The 22,241-nt window shown below is 39.9% G+C and overlaps 1 protein-coding gene across 1 annotated transcript; it reads left to right on the top strand.

The window, feature by feature from the left end:
• The first annotated feature begins 1,529 nt into the window (after window positions 1–1,529).
• CTSE (cathepsin E) lies at window positions 1,530–22,211 on the top strand. Its single transcript, XM_020798084.3, has 9 exons — window positions 1,530–1,671; window positions 2,503–2,659; window positions 5,362–5,479; window positions 7,878–7,996; window positions 9,352–9,551; window positions 10,680–10,802; window positions 12,873–13,014; window positions 13,902–14,000; window positions 15,189–22,211. The coding sequence occupies exons 1-9, from the start codon at window positions 1,616–1,618 to the stop codon at window positions 15,351–15,353; spliced, it is 1,179 nt and encodes a 392-aa protein (XP_020653743.3). The 5' UTR covers window positions 1,530–1,615; the 3' UTR covers window positions 15,354–22,211.
• Window positions 22,212–22,241: the final 30 nt, after the last annotated feature.

Here is a 22,241-nt window from a genome sequence, read left to right on the forward strand (position 1 = left end):
AAAATCATCTTATTAAAGAAAACAACATAGAGATCCAGTGTTTTCATGTAGTTTGTTATTCAGACACAGAATCACTGAGGTACCTTATTTTGTAGGCCTTGAATTTTCTGCTAGTCACTTCTCTTGGATGATCTTTCCTGAATCCAGGGATTCAGCCACTTTCCACCATTGATGCCTTCAAAAGAGTCCTTGTTAGGCATTCTGCAGCTGACAACCCAAACTCATGTTCCCTCTGTTTTGCAGTCAGGGAAGTTGTTTCACCTATAGTTCTGAAACATCCATGAGCTATAGCTACTCAATAGAGACAGTACTGAGCCAGACAGACAGCTGATCTGGATCTGTATAGGAAATGTTCTCTGTCTTTAATAGCAACTTATTCTATACTCTGATTTCTACTCTTAGAAAGTTGCTCCCTCCAAGATTTCAGAAAAACCTTTTCCAGACTCCTGCCCCCATCAGAAAGATGTTGTCATATAGTTTTCTCTTGCACATCGTCTGTTGCACTCCACTGTTCAGATATTGGGCTCAATGGAAATATTTTTCTCAGACTGTGACATATTACCAAGAAACAAAGGGTATTAGAAGTATTGATGGTAAGAAAGTGAAACAGTAAAGAACATAGAGAGAGTAAACGGTGATGTAAAAATTTAGGTTTCAGCTGTTGTTGTTTTTAAAGTGTAAGTGCCCATGCGTAGCCTAAACATGCACAACACACATGGATTAGGGGTTCTGCAAGCCTAAAGGATTAGGGACTCTGGGAAAGAGAAGCAGATACACATAATTTTCCCTAATGACTAAGGAGAGCTTCACACAGAGAAGTCAGCTTTAGAGATTTCTGTAACCAAGTGTACAGATCTTTCTGCTACACTGTCTCTGAAAGCATTTCTTGGAGTGGTAACCCAAAGTGTTATTTTTTATTCTATTATGAGTCTCTTGAGTACTTGCTCCTCTTTGATATTCACACACTCAGCAGTAGCACACCATACGCTGATAGCAAAAATACCAATTATACTTTTTCTTTTATTAAGATATGTAAAGGCTTTTTTCCCCACAAGAAGTTATACAGTTTTCATTCCAAATGGGCCCTATTCCTTTCATGTGTATTTATTTTAGAATAATAGCTTGTTGGAAAGACAATGTACTTGCACATGGTTTTATCACTCACTCACTCACTCAGTCAATCAATCAATCTGTTGTACCATAAACACAACCTGTTGATTCACACATATTTTATTCCAGAAACTCCATATGACTATTAGGCAACAAACGAGTCTTGTACAAACCACATCACATAGGATTCATAGTTTTTGTGTCTAAATCTGATTCTGTACATACTTTTAACAAAGTCCTACAGTTCTTTCAATTTTTTTCTGCTTCAAAATAAAAAGGAAAGGAAAATAACTAAAATCCTAATCTATGGCCACTGGAACGAAGCACATGCAGAGGGATTGATTTCTATTTCATGGGCGCTATATTGACATTAAATGGTGTGGCTTTCTTACTGTACGTTTTTATCTTTATTTTTTTTATCACAGTGGCTGGGTTGGGCATGTGGGTATAAGAACACAGCTTTTGTTCACAAGTTAGGAGTCAAGGAAACTATAGGGCTGCCAGGATGAAGCTGCTGATTCTTGTAATCCTTTGCATTTGGCTGGCCAATGGATTACAAAGGTAAGTGAGGGTGCGACGAGGCAGTCAATGTGTTTTGGGCTGCTTTAGGCTGAATAGGGTCGCTTTGAGGTGTGGTATGCCATTTCGTGTGATCCTTGCATCTATATGCAGTGATTGGTGTGCATGGAACCAACCCTATTTAGCTCAGTCGTCTCTTTCAAGGGAAAGAAGAAAAAATAACAGAATAAGCCCAAAGAATATTCCCCTCTGTGTACCCTCCTATCTTCTGTTCCATGGGGGAGGAGGTGAAACCTGCATCAAAATTGTTGTTGTTGTAAGTGGCGTGTTGCTGAATTGGCTTGACACCCAAGTGATTCAGGGGTACATTTATGCAAATATGGTGATGGGTTGTAGGTTACTTGGTGATTATAAAAGGTGGTCGTGACTCAAAAGAGATTGAGAAACACCGCTATACTGGAAACCCTGCCTAAAGAAAAAAGGTTTTCATCTGTTTCCAGAAGGAAAGCAAAGTGGGGGCTGGCTTGGCTTCCTGTAGGAGGGAGTTTCAGAGTTTGGCAGCAGTGTCTCCACCAAACATACTTGTTGATAATGGAGTGCTATAAGTTGAATCATAAAGGATGTCTTCGCCGCTTTGGCAGACTGGATTTTGATATTGCACAATAAATATCTAATGGTGGCAAAAAATAGATTGCAATTCCTAACATAATAACGTGATCACAGAGTGTGTACCATGGATCGAAGTCTCAAAACATGTGCAGCTCATAGAGAGTATGAACTGCTGGCTGCTTAGCAGTATTTTGTGAAAATGAGTTTTTAAGTCTTTGTTTATCACATAGCATTCGTTATATAGATTCCCTGTCTTGCTCTTAGAGTTCCTCTGAAAAAACACAAATCTTTGCGGAAAACCTTGAGAGAACGTGGACAGCTTTCTCAGTTTTGGAAGAGCCACAAGCTGGACATGATCCAATACACCCAGGAATGCTCAGCTTTCAAGGATACCAGTGAGCCACTCCTCAACTATTTTGATGTAAGTTAGGAGCCAAAGCAGGGGGTTAGTAAGAACAAAGAGCAAAACTGTCACTAGTCTTATTGAGGCATTACTTACCCCCCCCGACCACAATACAATCAGGAGAGAAGCTGGCTGCTCCCTTCTTCATCATTGTTTTCTCAACCTGGAGAATAGTATCTCTGCAAGGGAGAAGTTCCTGCTCATATGTAGGCTCTATACATGAATAAGGACCCTGAAAAACCTTCAGACACATAACTCTTCATGTAGAGAAAGCAATCACAGAGAGGGGAAGAGCTTAACCCCCCTTTGTTTGCATGTTGGAGAGAACCAGGTAAGTTAAGGCTGTTATGAATCGAGGAATGTCAAAGGTGGGCAATGTGCCATGTACTACCTACAGATAATACATGGGAAAATGGTCATTTTGGGGGGGGGGGAGGGACTATAATCCACAGCTGTTCTAAATCATCCAAGTTCTGATTATCCATCTGCTTTTACTTTATTACCATTTCTAGCAGGTCACTTGGCAATAAAATGCTGGCCTTATATTGCTCCATTCATATTACTGATGAAGCCTTTCATTTTTTACTCATTGTTAGATTATTAACATAAAATAAATGAATTTCTATGTTGGGGGGAATAAATGTTTGAAACAGCCCCTATGTTTTGGCTATGGATGCGAAACATGCTTGCCAAAGAGAAATAGAGTATGGGAAAGAGAGCAATTATACAGCAATGTACTCATCATTTCTAGAAGCAAATGAACACTCTCAGACAGAGATCAGAACAAAATTGTGTTTATGTCATAGTTGGATGTATTTACTAGTATATAAGTTCAGCATAGGTGAAGAGAGAATATGGCATCCAATGACAAGCTAACAGAAAAAGTACTAAAGTGATCTTGTTCTGCTAGTGCAGCTTTACTAGAGGTATGACCAGAATGATTAGTGCAAGGGATCTGTAGCCTAATGAAATCATAATAAGCTACTTCAGCATCTTGTGGAATGCCTGGCTCAATGAGTTCTGCAAATGAAATGTAAGTCTTGCCAGTGATAAAAATGGAACTTCTACAATACTGTGAGAGAATAATAAGATTATATGCAAGTTATGATCCTAACAATTTAGCCCCTGTGAATCCATTGCCACACATCAGAAAGTCCAGTACCACAGGTCTGATCAAGCACTGCCCCATATTCAGTTCTTTAAAGAACCCTGGTGTATGAATGTGATACTGTGCTTCTGTCTACACAATTCAGAATTCCAGGAAATGGCCTGATATTGCTGCACGATATTGTGCCCACATTGCCAGCAGGAAAAACAATGCAAACCTTTATATTGCAAAGGGCAGCCTGAATGTTGACAATGCCAATGGCAGCAGTCAAGATGGTCTAAAGCAGTGGTCCCCAACCTTGGGCCTCCAGATGTTCTTGGACTTCAACTCCCAGAAATCCTGGCCAGCAGAGGTGGTGGTGAAGGCTTCTGGGAGTTGTAGTTCAAGAACATCTGGAGGCCCAAGGTTGGGGACCACTAGTCTAAAGGATAGCCTCTTGTGCTCACTACCATTCACAATGTGACACCAAGCAAGTGAAAATCCCAGAAGATGACTGGGATCAGTAAACCACTTCTTACCCAAACACAAATTAATTATCATTTGATGAGATTTGATGTCACATAAGATCTCTGGAGATTTTTTTTCTTTGTTACTAAACAGTTGCATAGTGAAAAAAAAGGTGGAGTAGTTGAGATTATGACAGGGTATAAGCACCAAAGCTCTGCTAACACTGAGTAAGACTTCCCAGCTACAAAGCAAAACAAAAGCAAAAAGCAAAAAACCTAAACAAATTTTAAAAAACCCAGTAATTTCACAGCTGAAATGAATGAGTGAGCTCTGAATATCTGTTCTCTATTCTTTTTAAAATATATTTTAAAATATTTTTGCATCCAGACACAGAATACCTTTGCAAGCACAAATCTTGTTTCCTCAGGAAGGAAAGTTCAACTGGATCCTGAGTGACAGGTTCAAAAGTTCAGATTGCCCCAGACTTGGAGCGGATTTCCCCTTTGAAAACTTGTATCAAGAGCCTGATCTCAGGAATCCTGAGAGAATATTTACTGAAAGCATTCAGGGCAGTGGGAAACGCAACTGCTCTGTGTTTTTGTGATGCAGAAATAGTTTGAATATGCCTTACCAAATTTGGTGTTGACCCAAAGTGCAGTTTTTTAAAAAGCTATAAGTTTTTGTTTGGCCTGCCCCCATTTTTAAAATTTCCTTGTAGAATGTTGATTTGCTCAGCTGCACAATAACATCGCTTCTCTATTATGCAGCTATAATCAAATCATAAACCTCACAATGATGAAATCCCGTGTTTTCTTCTATTGGTGTGTCTTTGAGTATCTTTTTAGGCTTTCAGTCATATAATGTTCATGTTATGCTTTAACTGCAATAGTTCTATTCATTTGCAAGCTCCCTTGAGTCTCACTTGTGGCAGAAAACTACAAAAGTAAATAAGCAAATGAAAAGATAAATGGAGATAAAACAACCATTTTAATCAAAAGCATATTGGACCTGGTCAGTAAAGGTACTCCTGTACTACATATATTATGTCCGATGAAGACTGAACCTGGTGAGATTTCCATTCAGGCTTCTGAAGAGTTCTTTCCTTCCTGTGCTGGGCATTTCTATGTTATAATGTATAATAAACTTTGGTTTCATTTTCTGTTAGGTGGAATATTTTGGACAAATCTCTATCGGGAATCCACCACAGAATTTCACAGTACTCTTTGATACTGGCTCCTCCAACCTATGGGTACCATCAGTATACTGCGCCAGCAAAGCGTGTGGTATGGATCATTGTGAGGATGGGGGAAAAGAAGGATGGGTTGTTGTGAACACTTGTTCCATGTAAAGTGTACAGTCATTAGTAAGGTGGAAAACATTTAGGACAGAGTCTCATCTGACCTGAAGTAGATGCCACATAAGGTCCTTATAAGAATTCCTCCGGTGTCAGAAACAATCAGATCATAGGTTTCTCTGATCTACCAACACTTGTAAACTTTGATTCCTTTATATTGTGATTCATTGTCAGAAGTTAAGCACTACTTTCCTTTGAGTTCCAGTTGCTCAGACATGAAGTTGAGAGAACATTGTGTGACATGCTGATTATAGTGTCTGATTTGACATTTCTTAAAGTATTTGTGGCTGAGGCTTCCAGAATTCCACTGTGGTTCCAAAATGGAATTCCAGAATTCCATGGTGGGTTCCCAAAATTATACAGTGGCTATAGGAATCTTGGGAAATGTAGTTCAAAAATCAACATGTCCTACCTCTGCCTTAGCCAATGGCTTCTTACAGAGGCTTAATTTCCATGGTGAGAGAGAAATGCAGCTTCGTCATCCCATAGCATATCTACCATGTGAAACACATTGATGTCATCTCCATGTATGGCTGTAGTATAAATCATACACTTACTTCACCTGTAAAAGAGAATTCAATTATCTCTTCCTCAACTTTTTGCAAATTACTTTCTTGTGACAGAAGTCGCTTGCAAATCATCGATATCCAGCAACTAGGACAAAAGGGAATATAACCGGTACATTAATAATATAAAGAGAAAGTGAGGATTGGCTAGAAAGAAGTATTAGTAGCGAAGGCAATCTCATGCTTATCTGATATTTCATTTTCAAGATGTGATATTGGTCTCACCACATGGGGGCACATTTGCAATGAAAAATGATGAAATAATAATCTAGTCTAAAAATAGATTCACCATGCAAAGCTGACAGAGGAAAAAGCATTTGGGGATGATTTTCGTTGTAAATGATTTGATAAAAGAAGCCTTGGATGAAATGCTCCTACAGTGCCATCTTGTGCATAGTTTACTCAGAAGTAAGTCTCACTGTGTTCCATGGGACTCCCAGGTAACAACATACAATATTTCAGCCTAAGACTTCAATTCTATAAAAGATCACTTAGGATTAAGCCCCACTTTATACAATGCAATTTAGTTCAAAGTAAAACAATGTACATAGGATCCGGCTATGTAGTGAACAAGAAAATATATGTTACAACTGAACATTATATTAAACAGAGAGAGGAGACAGGTCCACATATGCATTTTCATTGCTTGGTGACTCATAACATCCATGTGTGAAATAGCCAGCTAGAAACAACAGTTTAATTATTAATAGAAATGACTTTCTACTGTTTAATAGTAACTGATTAATTTTCAACCTGATGTTCCAAGTTCTGGCACAGGTTCACCCTGTAGTTCAGGGTGTGGTGACTTTAGACTAAGCTAAACTGAACTCAACATATTTAGGTGCTATCAAATAGGCATAAAGCCCACTGTTTGGTCTGCTGCAGGAATGGGTTGGTTTGTTCCTTTTTCCAGCCACTACACACAGCATAATTGCTGGAATGAACCAAATCATTCCCAGAGTGTTCCTTTAAGAACCAGTCAAGAAACTGCCTGCAGCCAAATCCGTGTTTCTCAACCAACCCTTTGAAAGTAACAAAAAATTACTTCTTCTTTGTGTTCAAGTGATATAGTGCCTCAGTTATAGTCTAGCAGAGTCTTAAAAGAAATTTCACTTCCTCTGCCCCCCCCCCAAGAAGCAGAGGAAGTGTTCAATTTCTTCATATCTTGAAGTGGTTCACTTATTAAGCTACTTCATGATATTGGAAATTTAAAATGGAAAAAACCAGACCTAATAGTGCCACTTGAATTCTGATATGCCATTTGGATGTGAGGTTTGAACAAAGGGGCATATTGTACTGCCACCAGCCTCCTTCCAAATGATCAGTGTAGTCAAGCCCTTATTTTGAGAATAAATGTTTTTAGGGCCAGGCTGCAAGAGGACATGCCAGAGTTCTGTATGTTGTACATAGGCCAAGACATTTTGATGCCTGAAGCAAGGGGCAGGATGGTCTAGTTCTACTGAACTGCCTGCTGAACTCTCATTTAATATGGCTGATGAGATAGCATTCCCCATCATACCTAAGGGCAGCAGGTCAGTTTAGGCAGTGCATAGCTCTGGGCAACAAAATGGGATAATCAGGACCCTAAAAATGATGAAACACGAAACTGCTATTTCTGCCTCCCAGGGTCTGCTGCCTGAGGCAGCTGCCACAGGTGGACCTGACTGCTCATATATCAGTTAGGGAGTATCACATTTAATTCACTCTGTCCTCCTTCTCTCCTTCTTCCCCTCCTCCTTCCTCAATGTTTTAAACCTACAGCGGCCCATTCTAGATTCCACCCATCACAATCCAGCACCTACACAGAAGTGGGAACTGCCTTTTCCATCCAGTATGGCACTGGCAGCTTGACAGGAATAATTGGAATGGATGAAGTAATTGTAAGTGGAAAGCCCTTGTGCACCTTAAAAAAACATTTTTTGCATTATTTCTGTTTAAACCTGTTTGCTTTGAGAGTGGAAAATGCTATGTGGGCAGCAGGGACCCAACAATTTTGAGGAGTGTAAGAGCACCACCCACTTTTCTCTATATGTTCCAAATGTACATCCTGCACTGGCTTCAAAGTACCCATTCACTTGAAAGAGCAGAAGATATTTGAAGGAAGTGATTGCTTTCTGAAAGAAATGAATCTTAAGATGATCTCCTGTTGCCTAGATATGTGTTCCCTCCATAGAAGTTAACACTCATTATCAGAGAGATATCCCAGATTTTGTAGCAGGGTGGCAAATTCTATAAGTCCAGGGGCCAATTTTTCTTCTCCACAGCCCATTGTGGGAGACAACAACTTTTGTTGTATTTTTAAGGAAAAAAAATGGCTTTGTTTGCGTAGAAACAAACAAGGTCCAGAAGGTCTATGCATTGTTACAATGTATGATTTACACTTCTGGAGATTTTCAGGATTGGAAAATACCATAACCTTTATTCAGGAGGGTGTCTGAGATATGTGACATACATGAAAAAGACCCTGGAGGTCACATATACATTTTGCCCATCTCTGTTCTATGTGTATATTTTCACATTCCTCCTCTGGATGTGCCTGTATCTTTTCTCAAAGCAGCAGAAGAATTCTCGGTGAAATTCAATTTCACCTGTTCTCTTTTCCTTGCATTTCTCTCTGCCTCCAAGTTGTTCTGAAGTATCTCCCACTCCTCCAGAGCAGGCTGTGAGGATGCATAGAGGGGTTCCAAGGAGAAATTTTCATTCTGAAACTTTTGATTTCTACCAAGGGCAGGTCTTCTGGAAGACAAATGGGTCTCAGTTGATGATTGGAAATTCAAACATTCCAGAATACTTAGAATTAAAACAAAAGCTGATAACAATATATCGTTGCTGAAAAAGGCATTCCTTCTTTTCTCAACTACTATGATTGACATCAAATACTGTGAGATCAGAAAGAAGGAGGGAGCTTGAAGGGAGTTACATATTATTATTATTATTACTATCTGGTCGGTTAAGACCACTCTAGGCGGCTTACAACATAAAAATACACAATAGGGATATATATAAAACAATTTTTGCATAGTGAAATACATTTCAACAAGATGGGGGCAAACAATGGAGGGGAGGAGAAAATGGGGACATATGTTATCACATTTATTATAAAGAAATGCCAGCTCTCCAACCCTGCCAGTTCTTGCTTTCTTTTTGCCAAATAATCTCCCCTGGAGTGCCATTATAACTGTTTACTTGTAGGACTGTAAGATGAGAACTAACAGGAATGATTTATGCCTTCCAGGTTGAAGGACTGACTATAGCCAATCAGCAGTTTGCAGAAAGCACCTCTGAACCTGGAAGCACTTTTCTAGATTCTGAATTTGATGGGATCCTTGGCTTGGCCTATCCATCCCTGGCAGTAGATGGAGTCACCCCAGTGTTTGACAACATGATAGCCCAAAACCTGGTGGAACTACCAATATTTTCTGTTTATTTGAGCAGGTATGAGCATTTCATTGGAAAGCCAATGACCTTGGGTCAATTCCTGGCTCTTCCTTCAAGGCAAATGCCCGTTTTAAGCAAAACTAGTTGGAGAGTCAGTATAGTATAATAATATATTGGACTGGCCATCAGAGGTCCTGGGATTCAAATCCCTACTCACCTGTGGACAATCAGGATGGCAATAATGATCTGTTCCTTAAATATCTCACATGTCTCAAAAATCTTAGTAGGGTTGCTGTAAGGCAGAACCAACTTGACAGCTGAGATCAGGTCCTCAGGGGGGTTATATAAAACACAGATATCTTTAGACCAAAGGTAGAGAAACATTTCCATGTTGAGTAATCTCCATTGTCTTGGCCAAACCTGCTGAATTTAGGTTCTGGACAAGACAAAAGTTGAAAGGAAACCAAGTTACAGATATTATTTCTCCATTGTTTGGTGTGCAATGTGGAATGAATCCAGAATTTCTCCCTATTTTCCCCAAATTATAGAAAACTGCCTCTCCCAGTTTTTTACATGGGAAACTAAAGAATACCTATGTCTGGCTCTGCCATGCGGCAGGATAAGGCAGTTGCTTCAGATGGCAAATGCTGAGACATGGCAGCAAGATATTAGAAGATCTGTGACCCATGCAGCTTGACCTGGAACCCCTTAGTTACCCTGCTGCTTTCAAATAAAATGGGTACACTCCCTCAGCCAGAGTACCTCAAATGGAAGAGGTTGTGAGCTGAGGCTTGACTGGAGTACTGCAGTTTAACCACTGCACCATGAGGCTCTGTCCTTTGTTCTTTGTCTCAGGGAATAAAATATATTGAGCTGGCTGAGATATTATCAGTAATCTGGTATTAGGCCAGTGAAAGGATGTAGACAGCAGAAAATCTAAACATCTGGACTGCAGTGCCAGGTAAATAATATTCCACAATAATACTCTAGTTCAATAGTTAGTAAATAATGTTCTAGTTCTTAATTATTTATTCTATTTGTAAATAATATTCAGCAAATAGTCTTCTAGTTCATTGGGTAATACATAATTTTCTAGTTTAGAGACCTGGGCAGAGTAAGCAAAATTATGGCGGGAGGAGGGGGAAGGCCATATTATACTATATCTGTTCTTCTTTCTCTCTCCAGGAACCCAGATTCTTCTGTAGGAGGGGAACTGGTTTTTGGTGGCTTTGATCCTTCCCATTTCAGTGGTAACCTCAACTGGATTCCAGTCACTAAACAGGGATATTGGCAGATCCTACTGGATAAGTAAATGTTTTGTTTGAGTAGACTGTCTGGAATAACAATCAAGATAAAGGCAGGAAAGTTTGGGGACAAGATGTAGCCATAAAAATAAGTTTATTTTCCTGAATATGATGAAGCAAATCAGGCACTTCAGTCTGGAGCTTGAAATAACACATTCTGAATAGTGAGCTACTTGCAATTTTTTTAAAAAAATTATAAAGGTACAATTAATATAATTTATTAGATACAATGCTATTGTAACAAATAAATAATAATTTCACTTCTGTGCAAGATAACTGTGGGCCCATCCAGATGGTGCATTTATTCCTCAATATGCACTTGAGCGTACACTGATGGTGCCAGTGTTTTTCCTGCCGTCCAGATGATGCAAGGCTTAAACTGGTAAAGTGATAAAGGCATTTCAGTGCCAGTCAAGATGTTACTTGAAATGCATTTTTAAGCCTATGCTTCAGATCCCTCGTGTATTAGTAATACGGTACTATCACACCCCCACACATATATTGCAACTACCACCAGCACTGCCGTTCTCAGTCTGGATTAGGTCTGTAATATGAAAGGAGGTTTAAACTTTTTCCGCCTGAAATTCACCTGAAGTTGCTCTTTGTTATTCTTTCCTCAAGTACTACAACAGTAAATAGGGGAATAGCTTCAGGGAAATGATTCTCAGCAGGATAGCAGAGCAAGAGAAAAGGCTAGATTCTTTCTTCTTTCAAAGATGCAGTTGAAGTAGCATCAACCCTTACAAATCTTTTGAATTCCATCAACCATCAAAGCTGGAAGCAAGAAATTACTTATAATTAATTCCCTTTTTTAGTATTGAAAATATAACTGAGGCCAGAACACTACTGGTGATCACTAAGGTATGTATAACTTAATCATGGCTAATTGAAAATGTGATGGATGCATCTCATCTGCACAACTCGGTGTGTGCAAGTACATGAGTAAGACACACCCGGGCACCCTACCAATTAGCCACAGTAGTTTATGCAACTCCTACATGAACACCAGTAGGATTCTGGCCAATGTTACGTTATAACTGTAGTTCCAGAAGGAGTTATTGTCTTCACTCTTTTTGTAATATAAGTAAGGCTCCAACTATATTGGCAATTTGATTTGCAGCCTACATTACAGCTGAATTCACAGTCTGTGATCACACAGGGCCTGCAAATTGATTTGAGAGTCAATTCAAATTATTCCAACTTGATAAAAGTAGAAGCCCCCAGGAGCAGAGAAAAAAAAGCCACATTGGGAACAAAAAGAGTCAGACCAATTTGAAACATTGTGTGATTAGAAAAAAACACACACCTTCAAATTGACCCATACTATAACTGCAGCAAAGCCTGCGTTATTGGATTATGTAGTCATAGTCTAAATTTTTAGTGACTTTTATAGTATCAGAAGCATGGCTTCCTGAATAGTAAAAAAAAAAATTACACATGGCTACATTGCTGGCTCTTGTTGAAGTCATGGGACAAGCTAGCAGTTTGTCCCCTTCAAATTTATAAAAATAAATTTGGTTAAAAAAATAACCAAAAGGAGCTATGTCAGCTGTTTTGAAAAGTAATAAAGCAAAGAGTTACTTTTTTAAATGGTGCCCTTAATGCCAGCTAACTACTTCTAAGGCTTTGAAACTCTAAGTAAAATGATTAGTCTTTAAAGCTGTGCTCAGGCATAAATAATGCTCCAAAAGGTGGGGCTACAATTCAGTGGAAGAATCTGCTAGTGGTGTGCAGATCTTACTGTGCAGATTATGCTCCCTGGGGAATTTTGGGTGTTGCAACCTAAAATACAGATCCACACATCAGAGGTCCCTGGTTCAAACCCTGGCACCTTAGGGCTAGGAAATGGTCATGGGGAAAAGCTCCTGCCAGTCACTGTTGGCAAAACCTTGCTGTGTGTAAACATGGTCTGACTGTGCACAATGTCCCTTTCTATGTTCCTAAATAATCAGAAGACATTGGGTCCTTTTAAAGAAGAAAGGCCATAAAAAACTAGAAGGGACAGATAGCCTTCCTTCTAGAGAAGCAAGTTGCCCCTTGAGTTCCAGATTTATTTTATTTTCTTCCTCTTCAGTATCCAGGTTGGTGGGACAGTTGAATTCTGTGCAGAAGGATGCCAGGCTATAGTGGACACAGGAACCTCTCTCATCACAGGTCCTTCTGAGGACATAAAGCAGATGCAAAATCTAATTGGGGCTCAACCTGTAGATGGAGAGGTAGGTCTTTCCTCAGAATGCCCGTCAGATCAAACAAGCTTTATACTTTTATCTTTTCACTCTTAGTTATGCTATATTTTTGCTATATTTTGTGCCAGCTTTTCTTTCTTTCTTTCTTTCTTTCTTTCTTTCTTTCTTTCTTTCTTTCTTTCTTTCTTTCTTTCTTGTTAAATGAAGAGTCACTATGTTTTAACCAGAAGGCAGTAGTGGGAGAAAGTATGCAACAGAGAGAGAGAGGAGAGAGAAGGAGAAGGTGTACTTAACCCTTTACCTAATGGATCGTTTCTCTACTCCCAATTACCACTTTTAAACTGCTTTCTCTTGCAGCATTCTAAAAGCATGCTTGAGGCATTGCTTCCAAATGTTATCTATCTGAGAAATACGGAGAAAGGAGGCAGAGACCAAGTTTTTTGGCATTGGGAGGCAGTTGGCGTTGTCTCTCACCCACTCCTTCCTGAGGCATAGGCAAGAGCCCAAAAAAAGGGAAGAAGAAAAGGTGGTGATCCCCTCAGAAAGAAAAAGAAAGAAAGAAAGAAAGAAAGAAAGAAAGAAAGAAAGAAAGAAAGAAAGAAAGAAAGAAAGAAAGAAAGAAAGAAAGAAAGAAAGAAAGAAAGAAAGAAAGAAAGAAAGAAAGAAAGAAAGAAAGAAAGAAAGGTTTATGTTTTAAAAAAATGGAAAGTGAAAGGCCAGAAAGAATTCATCAGAAGATTCACCTCTAGACTTCCACATCTTCTAAATTTTGGTACCTTGAGGTGTTCCACCTTAGTTATGGAACAGTCAAGATCACATGAGTTAGGGTGCATTGCTTTGAACAGGGCTGTGGTGGTGATGGTGATGGTGGTAGAATCTATTATTCTCATTGCAAAACTGTGTCGGTTGGTCCACAGTATGCTGTAGAATGCAACAACCTGAATGTGATGCCTTCTGTTACTTTCACGATCAACGGAATCCCTTACACTCTTACCCCAGAGGCTTACACCCTCGCGGTATGTACTGTCTTTCAGTTCCTTGTCTATAAAACACATGCCATTTGTGGCGATGTGTGGGTTACAAATTTAGCAATAGCTATCTTTAAGTCTGTGTGAGGGTAAGGAGGCATGAGATCAGTTTCTGTTTAATGAATAATTGTTTCCATGTTAAGGAGCTCAGCTGTTGTTCAGCAGCCTAGATTTGGAAATGTCTACCAGAGATTATGCGTTACAAAGATCAAAACTAGAAGCAAATCCTTAGAGCCATATAGTGCCGATCATATAAAGAGACCTATGATTTACACTCTTAATTCATATGTCAAAACAGAAAACAGTTACACAATTGGAAAGCTACAGATTTATCCCAGGTCCATGTCAACAGTGCCTCCTTGGTTATGGGTCAAGTAGAAGTTTGAAGGTATTATAGTAGGAAACATAATTTACAGCATGTAGGTATGTGCACATACACAAGTCACAAAGAATCCTTCTTGCTTACAAAAGGATGCAGGTGGACAGGTGTATTTCATTTGGAGGAAGCTAGTGTTTGTTTCAATTTCTCTTCCCATCTTCTTTTAAAATGTTTCTAGTTTTTCCCTAGATAAAGGAGGCCCCTTTGTTTCTGGCCTTTAATTAGACTTCTTTGTTAGACTTTGAAGGAAAGTCTTATCATGTTTTCTTTGCTCCTTATACTAATTGTTCTGACTTCCATATATGTGTCTTATTACAAGGCTTAAAAGGTCTGCGAAGTTGGGCCAGACCTCCTCCTCCTCCTTACTGCCCCATCATTATTTAGGCTCTGACCCCCCCCCCCCCAAATAGACACCTCCACTTTATGAAAAGTGGATGGAATCAGTGATGGTGCCTAAAAAGACTGAGATCATAATTATTCTGAATTAATTACTTTGAGTGGGAGGAGAGGTTATCCTGTGTATCTCCCTGGTTGGGAATGTAGCCAAGCACTACCATCAAAATACAAGGTTGGCCATCAGCATCTTTTGGGGAGGGAGGGATTCCATGTGACTTTTAAAGAATGTTCTCAGTGTTTCACTTCATTTGTGTTTTAAAATATCTAATTGTATTGACAGCTGCAGAATAGCATTTTCATTTCTCTCTGGTACGCTCTCTGGTACGCTGAACTGAGCACAGATTGTTCTCATGCAAGTTAGTATCCGTTGCTTTCACATCTACAATTCCTCTTCTCATTAGGACTCCAGTGATGGGATGCAACTTTGCACCAGCGGCTTCCAGGGTCTGGACATGCAAACGACATCCGGGCCACTCTGGATTCTAGGGGATGTTTTCATTGGCCAGTACTACTCTGTCTTTGACCGTGGGAATAACAGAGTAGGGTTAGCTCCCGTTGCCTCTTAATCTACTCGGCAGGTACAGCAGTCTAGGTACCAGGCTTTATTTCTGTCTCTTTTTGAACGGTCTGGATAAAATAATCTCTTTCATTGTGGCACGCTTTTCTGCAAGAGTGCAACAGGGATAATGACATTTATTTTTATATGTATAAATATCTTGATGTCCCAGGCAGAAGGATCCCAGCAGGGAGAGCTGACCTGCACATTTTAGTAAAGGCTCTTGCACATTTCTTTTTTTCTCTAAACTTTTATCAATATTGAGTTATGGCAACCTGCAGATTCATGTCACTGTACTGAAATCATGCACTGTGAGAAGGTTTTTCTCCTCCCTTCCTGTGTAACTCATGAAAAGCAGGCGTGCTCTTTAATTGGCTGAACAGGTGAACTTGTTTACTTTCTTCTGTTGCAGTTTGTTAATATAATAGGAAATGGGAGGATTTAAAGAATCAACTGGCAATACTGTGTTTATTAAATTGTACATTGTCTTGTGATCTCAACTTTTTTTTAAAAAAAAGCACCTTATATTAAGGTTTCTACAACATGCAAATGTACTTAACTTTAATTAAATAAAAGGAGACTGATTAAATAAAATTTTTTGCTGAGTGTGTTTCCTTCTTGCTGTTTTCCTTTTTAAGAAGGCAGGACTCGGCAAGGATTCCCTTACTATGGATAGAACTCACCACACGCCACCACAATTAATAATTATCAAGAATCACCACTTAAGTTCTGGGCCACCACCATCATTCGTGGAACCACTACAGTTGCTGCCAGAATCGATGATACAGGAGTGCTCCATGGTGCAATTAGATACCACCCTGGATACACCATGAGGTGGCTCCTTCCACACCCCAGAGTGTGTTGCTCCATTCCAGAAAGAGGGAGAATATTGGGGATGGGTGTGTGGCAGCCAAAAAACTGAGCAGTGTTGTTGTTTTGATAGGGTGGCGTTGCTGCCACCAGCAGTGTCAACAGATAGGAGAAATGGAACTTTCAAACATGGCTGATGGGAACAGCACATGGAAAGGTTATGGAAAGATGCACATACACATCCCAGAGACGCACAGATATGTCAGCAGACTAAAAGCTGATACTTTTAACTTTACAGGCCTAAAACGTGAGTCTCTACTTCAAAATGTTTAGATTTCTCATACAATTGAGAATCTACATTGAGATTTTTCCAAAATATTTATCTTCCATAAACAGATCAAATAAAAAGCTTACATCTGAAGGACATGTTCAGATTTTGCCCATTTGAGAGCCAGGACACCCATCCCCTCTTTGCCCCTAACACCTCATGTGGAAAAACTCTTCTATATCCAGTTGGAAACAAACTATTTTACACTCTGTTTGTACTTATCCTTCTTTTTAGCTGCTAGCTGTATCTGTTTTTTTCTGCATTGACACTATTGAATGTAAAGCCAAATGATATGTTACCTTGCCAAGCATTTTTGTGCCTGCATCTGGTTGTATGAGCAATCTGCCTGTTTAAGGACCATAAAGTTGAAGAAGAGGAGAATTTATGGAATAGGACACTTCTAATTCTGAGGTTGCTCTATACTTGAATACTCATCCATGAGGAAAGTGAACTGCAATCTTCTGTGAGTTTTCTTCCAGAAGTACATACCTTGTATGAGTAGGCTACTCACATGAGCCGTTAAAAACACAAGAGGGAAGCGCCAGGGCTCTTTCGCTATGTTACAGAGGATTTTTGAGTGCACTTTTGCAATAACACAGTGTGAACAAAGTGGGTCCCCCCCAGGAAAGTGCCCTTTGGTACCTGGCTTGGGGAAAATTCCAGCACTGCTGCAAGCAAGCTGCTAAAAGGCACTTCCCTGGGGCAACCCATTTTGTGGGTGCTGGATGTCCTAACTCAGACATCTAAAACCCAAATTTCACCAAATTTGCAGGGCTTGTAGAGGAGAGTCAGAGGAAGCTTTTCCGCTATTTTATTTATTACATTTATAGCCTGCCCATCTAGTCATATAGACACTTTTGGTGTCCCTAGATGCCTTGGAGGTGTTTTATAGGATTTTAAAGTCAAGATGAATTGATGAATCAATATGTCAATCAGTACATTGCAAAAATTTCATAGATTAGTGATTTGTGACTCATTGACCTTGACAAATTACGAATTGTGACAAATTGCCATTTTTTTTCCAATTCATGCCCATATCTAGACAGCTGCTTTAGAATTAACTCTGCAATAAACTCTGCAGCTGGATGCCTATTAGCCTCCACCTGCTTAGCTTCTACACCTTTGGAGTAAAGAATTTATTTGAAATGACTCTTAAGTCTCCAGTATTCTCTCCTAAAAAAAAAAAAAAAAAAAACACTCAATGAAAGGCTGCTTTGCAACTTCCTAACTCTTACCAAAGCAGAGGAAGGGAGATAGAAGAAAAGTTATTACATATTGCACCTGAGCCCATCACTACAGAATAATCAAAACTTCCAAAAACTAAAAGAAGAAGTGAGGCATATGATTTTCACAGCTCTTCTGTAATCCTGACCACAAACTCTGTCACTATAGTGGATTATTCATATCAGCTGATTGAAGGCAACATCTGCCTTTTCTGCAATCTGTAGTGGAACATGTGATATCACAACCAGAAAGCAGATGCAAGTGTCCAGGAGAATCCCACAGTACAGTCCTGTAGATAACAGTTTGCTGCCACCGTTTATGCAAGTACAATACATTTATACCAACGTAAATCTCCAGTAGGACTATGGCCAACAAATCATTTCCAGGCTCTGGCTGTAGTAGCCGGTGGCACAGTTGTTTACAAACTTGTGCCCTACCAAACACACGTTTAGGACATCAACACTCATTAGACCCACCTAGAATTGCTTCCCAGAAGCGATTATGTTAAAAAGTCAGGTAAGACTATAGATAGAATTGTGAAATTAATGGTCATTATCGGATTCTATTCATATTTTCTGACTCATAATTGTTTAATTTTATTGCTAGGGTTTCTGAGTATGTCACATGCCAGTAGTGTGCTTATTTTCCCAATTCCTTATTTGCACAAAACTTAGAAAGAAGGAAGGAAGTGCCCCTATTTTGTCTACATTCAACTTTTTCATTTCAAGCAGTCCATTACTGACTCCAGACCATGCTTTAGAACACTCTTTAGAACCAAAACGACTCCCTTAGTTGTAGATGGAAAGGAGAAGTAGAGTTGGCACTGAACTTCAAAACTCTCAGTGATTTTGTGTATATGTTAAGTAGAACAGGGGACAAGACAAAGCCTTTAAGGGACCAAACATGCAACAGCCAAAGCATCATACAGGAACCCCATAAAATAACTGAGAATGGCTCTCAATGAATCACTGGAGCCATAGTAAGATAATGCCATTAAGGCCCATCCCTGAGAGGGTACCCGGATGGATACAATGGTTGATAGTATCAAAAGCCACTGAAATGTCCAGCAGAACTAATGAGACATTTTCACGATCCATGGAGATAATCAAAGCTGCTTCCATCCCACACTCAGGACTTAAGTCAGATTGAAATGGATCTAGAGAAACCATTTCACCCAGTACAAATGTAAGAGCAGAGGATGCCTTTATTAGACCATTAAAAAATAAAGTAAACAGAAGACAGTTAACTTTCAATGATAATTCATCTTCCTCAGGCTGTGCACCAAGATTTTGTGGGTAGTTCAGAAAATTATATATTAGAGTCTCCAAAGTTTCATGGCCAAGAATCTCTGGAGCTGCAAGGTTACCACAATTTTTTTTCCAAATAAGAAACCTGGTTGTAGTAACCAGCCATAGCATTATACAGGAGCTGAAAGTCAATAAACAGAGAAATTTTCATTTCTCATAAAGACGGTAACACCGTAATTTCTAATCATAAAATATTTTGTAGATTGTGCAAGGAAGCTGCAATAAGAAACTTGTTCAGAAGCTGAAAGATTCATTAACAAGCAAACTTATTTTCATCTTGATGTGTAAGAGAGGTGCCTCAATTTAGCTCATTGAGAGGTCCCATAGAGCAGCGGTCCCCAACCTTGGGCCTCCAGATGTTCTTGGACTACAACTCTCAGAAGCCTTTACCACCACCTCTGCTGGCCAGGATTTCTGGGAGTTGAAGTCCAAGAACATCTGGAGGCCCAAGGTTGGGGACCACTGCCATAGAGCAAGGATGGGCAAACTACAGGCTTAATTTGCTCCCCAAGGTCCACAATGTGCTCTCTCAAAATCATTCCAGCTTCTTACCCTAACCTTTCCTCCAAACTGGAAATGACTGCCAGCTAGTGATTACTCATCATTCCCACTGTTGTAAACTCCACTTTAAGCCAAAACAAGTTGGGCAGTGGAGGTGGGGCTGGAGGGATAGAGCAACATTGCCCCTGCAGTTTCTATAAAGTACAAGAGGGCTTTTGCATGTGTGTAAATAAATACATTATAGGGATGTGCTGGCTCTGCGGGTTAAACTGCAGAAGCCTCTGTGCTGCAAGGTTGGAAGACCAGCAGTTGTAAGATCAAATCCACGCTACGGAGTGAGCTCCCGTCACTTGTCCCAGTTCCTGCCAACCTAGCAGTTCGAAAGCATGCACATGCGAGTAGATAAATAGGTACCACCACGGTGGGAAGGTAACAGCGTTCCGTGTCTAGTCGCGCTGGCCACATGACCACGGAAACTGTCTTCAGACAAACACTGGCTCTACGGCTTGGAAATGGGGATGAGCACTGCCCCCTAGAGTCGGACACAACTGGACAATTTTTCAAGGGGAACCTTTACCTTAAATAAATACATAAACAAATATTCAGGTGTTCTTATGGTGTAGGAACCCTCTAAGTTCTGTAGTGGGGAACATGTCCTCCAGACATATGAAAGATGTCTCTCTCGTCAGTAGAAATGCCATTCCCATTGTGCTGCCTAGGAAGAACATGGGAGATTTGCCATCAGCTTGAAGAGGTCTGTTGGGAAAGGTATTTAGAGGTTCTGTCATGGATTTATCTTTCGGATCACCATCAAAGATGATGTAGAAGAGTATGACTGCTGTTTCGTCTGTCTCAGCTTTTGTGCCTTTAACAACTATGCAAGACAGATATCTAACACAAGACTTTTTTTAAAAATTACTATGGTTCCATACTGAGAAACACTGTACATGTACCTGTTGAATGTTTGCTTATTGCTTCTGACAGAACATGCTTCCTGGTGAAGAAGCAAGATCCCAGACACAGAAATCTGTAGCCCTACAGATATTATTTGACTGCCGCCCCCATCAGCCCAAACCAGCCTGGCCCAAGATGTGGTATAATGGTGGGCTATGCTTAGTCATCTGGAGGACTATGACATTCCCCAGTCCTGGCTTACACCTAAGGCACAATTCTAGGCTAAAAGAACCTCCTTAATCCTCAGATGCTCCAAGAGAGGGTAGTATTCTGTTCAGACCTCTGGATGCTACAAAATGGGGAACAGGAGTGAATGAGGGATATCATGCCAAGACTTCTGAATGCCACTCATATTAATGAGGGAACTAAAAACAACAGACGTAGTCATGTGAACTGAACTTGAAATCCTACTGAACACTCAAGCATGATTCCAGCAGAAGGTGGAATAAAAAGTTATCTTTCTGCTCTTAACTAGAGATAACAGTATTCCAGGTATTTCTGTCAGGCACTCCTTATCAGCACCACACACAGTGGTGACATCCCAAGGGTATATTTCCATGCCAATGAAGATGGCAAAAGAATTCAAAGAATTCCACAAAGCTCTGAAAAATGGGTGAGGCTCTCTGCTAACTGCCAGAGAGAAACCTGCCCAGATATGAAACCAGCTACAAAGGAATTTGCTTGCACTTTTGCTATTAATCAAATGCCTTGGGCATAAAGCCACTCCCTGCTCCATCAAGCACTGTACTAAAATCCTGCAAAACCTGTTTCATACCATGCAGGGTGGGAGCCATGTTAATCTGTTGCAGCAAAAGCAATAAAGTCTTAGAGACTTTTTTTTTCTTATACCAATTGTATTTTTGACCTCTACATCTCCCTTTCAGCCAAGCAAGTGTGTAAATATCTGTCTACTTCATACATCACTCCAGCTCTGTGTGCCCCAATGTTTATCTGTCTGATATATCACTAACTGGGCAGGGTAGAGGAAAGCCAGCTCATGTGCCTTTAGCACAGCTTGACTTAGCATGGTGTCCTCTAAATATGTTTAGATTATAGTTTCCACAATCCCAAGCCAGCAAAAGCAAAAGGGAGGATGTGAATTGTAGTCAGACACATTTGGAAGATGTGAGGTAGAGGGAGATTGCTTTTGCAGTTATTTGATAAAAGAAGATCTGCAAGTGGAGTCTTTTGTACGATCCTTTGCTAATTGCTGCTTCATATAACAAATGGAGCTAGTTCAGAAAATAGCAATCCGTTTACTATAACAAACTCTTTATTTGAAAATTGTTTCATAGTCAGAGACACATACACAAAAGAACATAATTTCATAAATCATACAGTCTACAGTGTAGCCTGAGTCTTAAGTTGAATCAGGTTGGCTGGTGTCCTTTCTATGGCTCGGTCCTAAAGCTGCTTTTAGAGACAGAACTTTTCCTTGAACAAATATGAAGGCAGAGTGATGGTGAGCACCTCTGAGCAGATGCAGGGGGCACTACCTCTATTACTAAACAATCCTCCATCATTTGATCCCAAATAATATGGACTGATGACTCAAATATAGGAGAATGTTCCTGTTCCTTTATCAGAATTTAAGCACTGGGACAATATGTGCACCAGGAGAGTCTGTTTTGGAGGAGTAAGGAGGTACTGGGAAGAAGAGTGAAAAAAGTATTACTTTTTGTTTGTCTTCCTTTATTTCCTGAAGCCATCAGAGGGCTTAGTTACCGGAAAGCTTCATTTCCCACTGTTTTAAAGAAGTTTAACATTAACCATG

Source organism: Pogona vitticeps, chromosome 4 (genome assembly GCF_051106095.1).
Source record: "Pogona vitticeps strain Pit_001003342236 chromosome 4, PviZW2.1, whole genome shotgun sequence".
Lineage (NCBI taxonomy): Eukaryota > Metazoa > Chordata > Lepidosauria > Squamata > Agamidae > Pogona > Pogona vitticeps.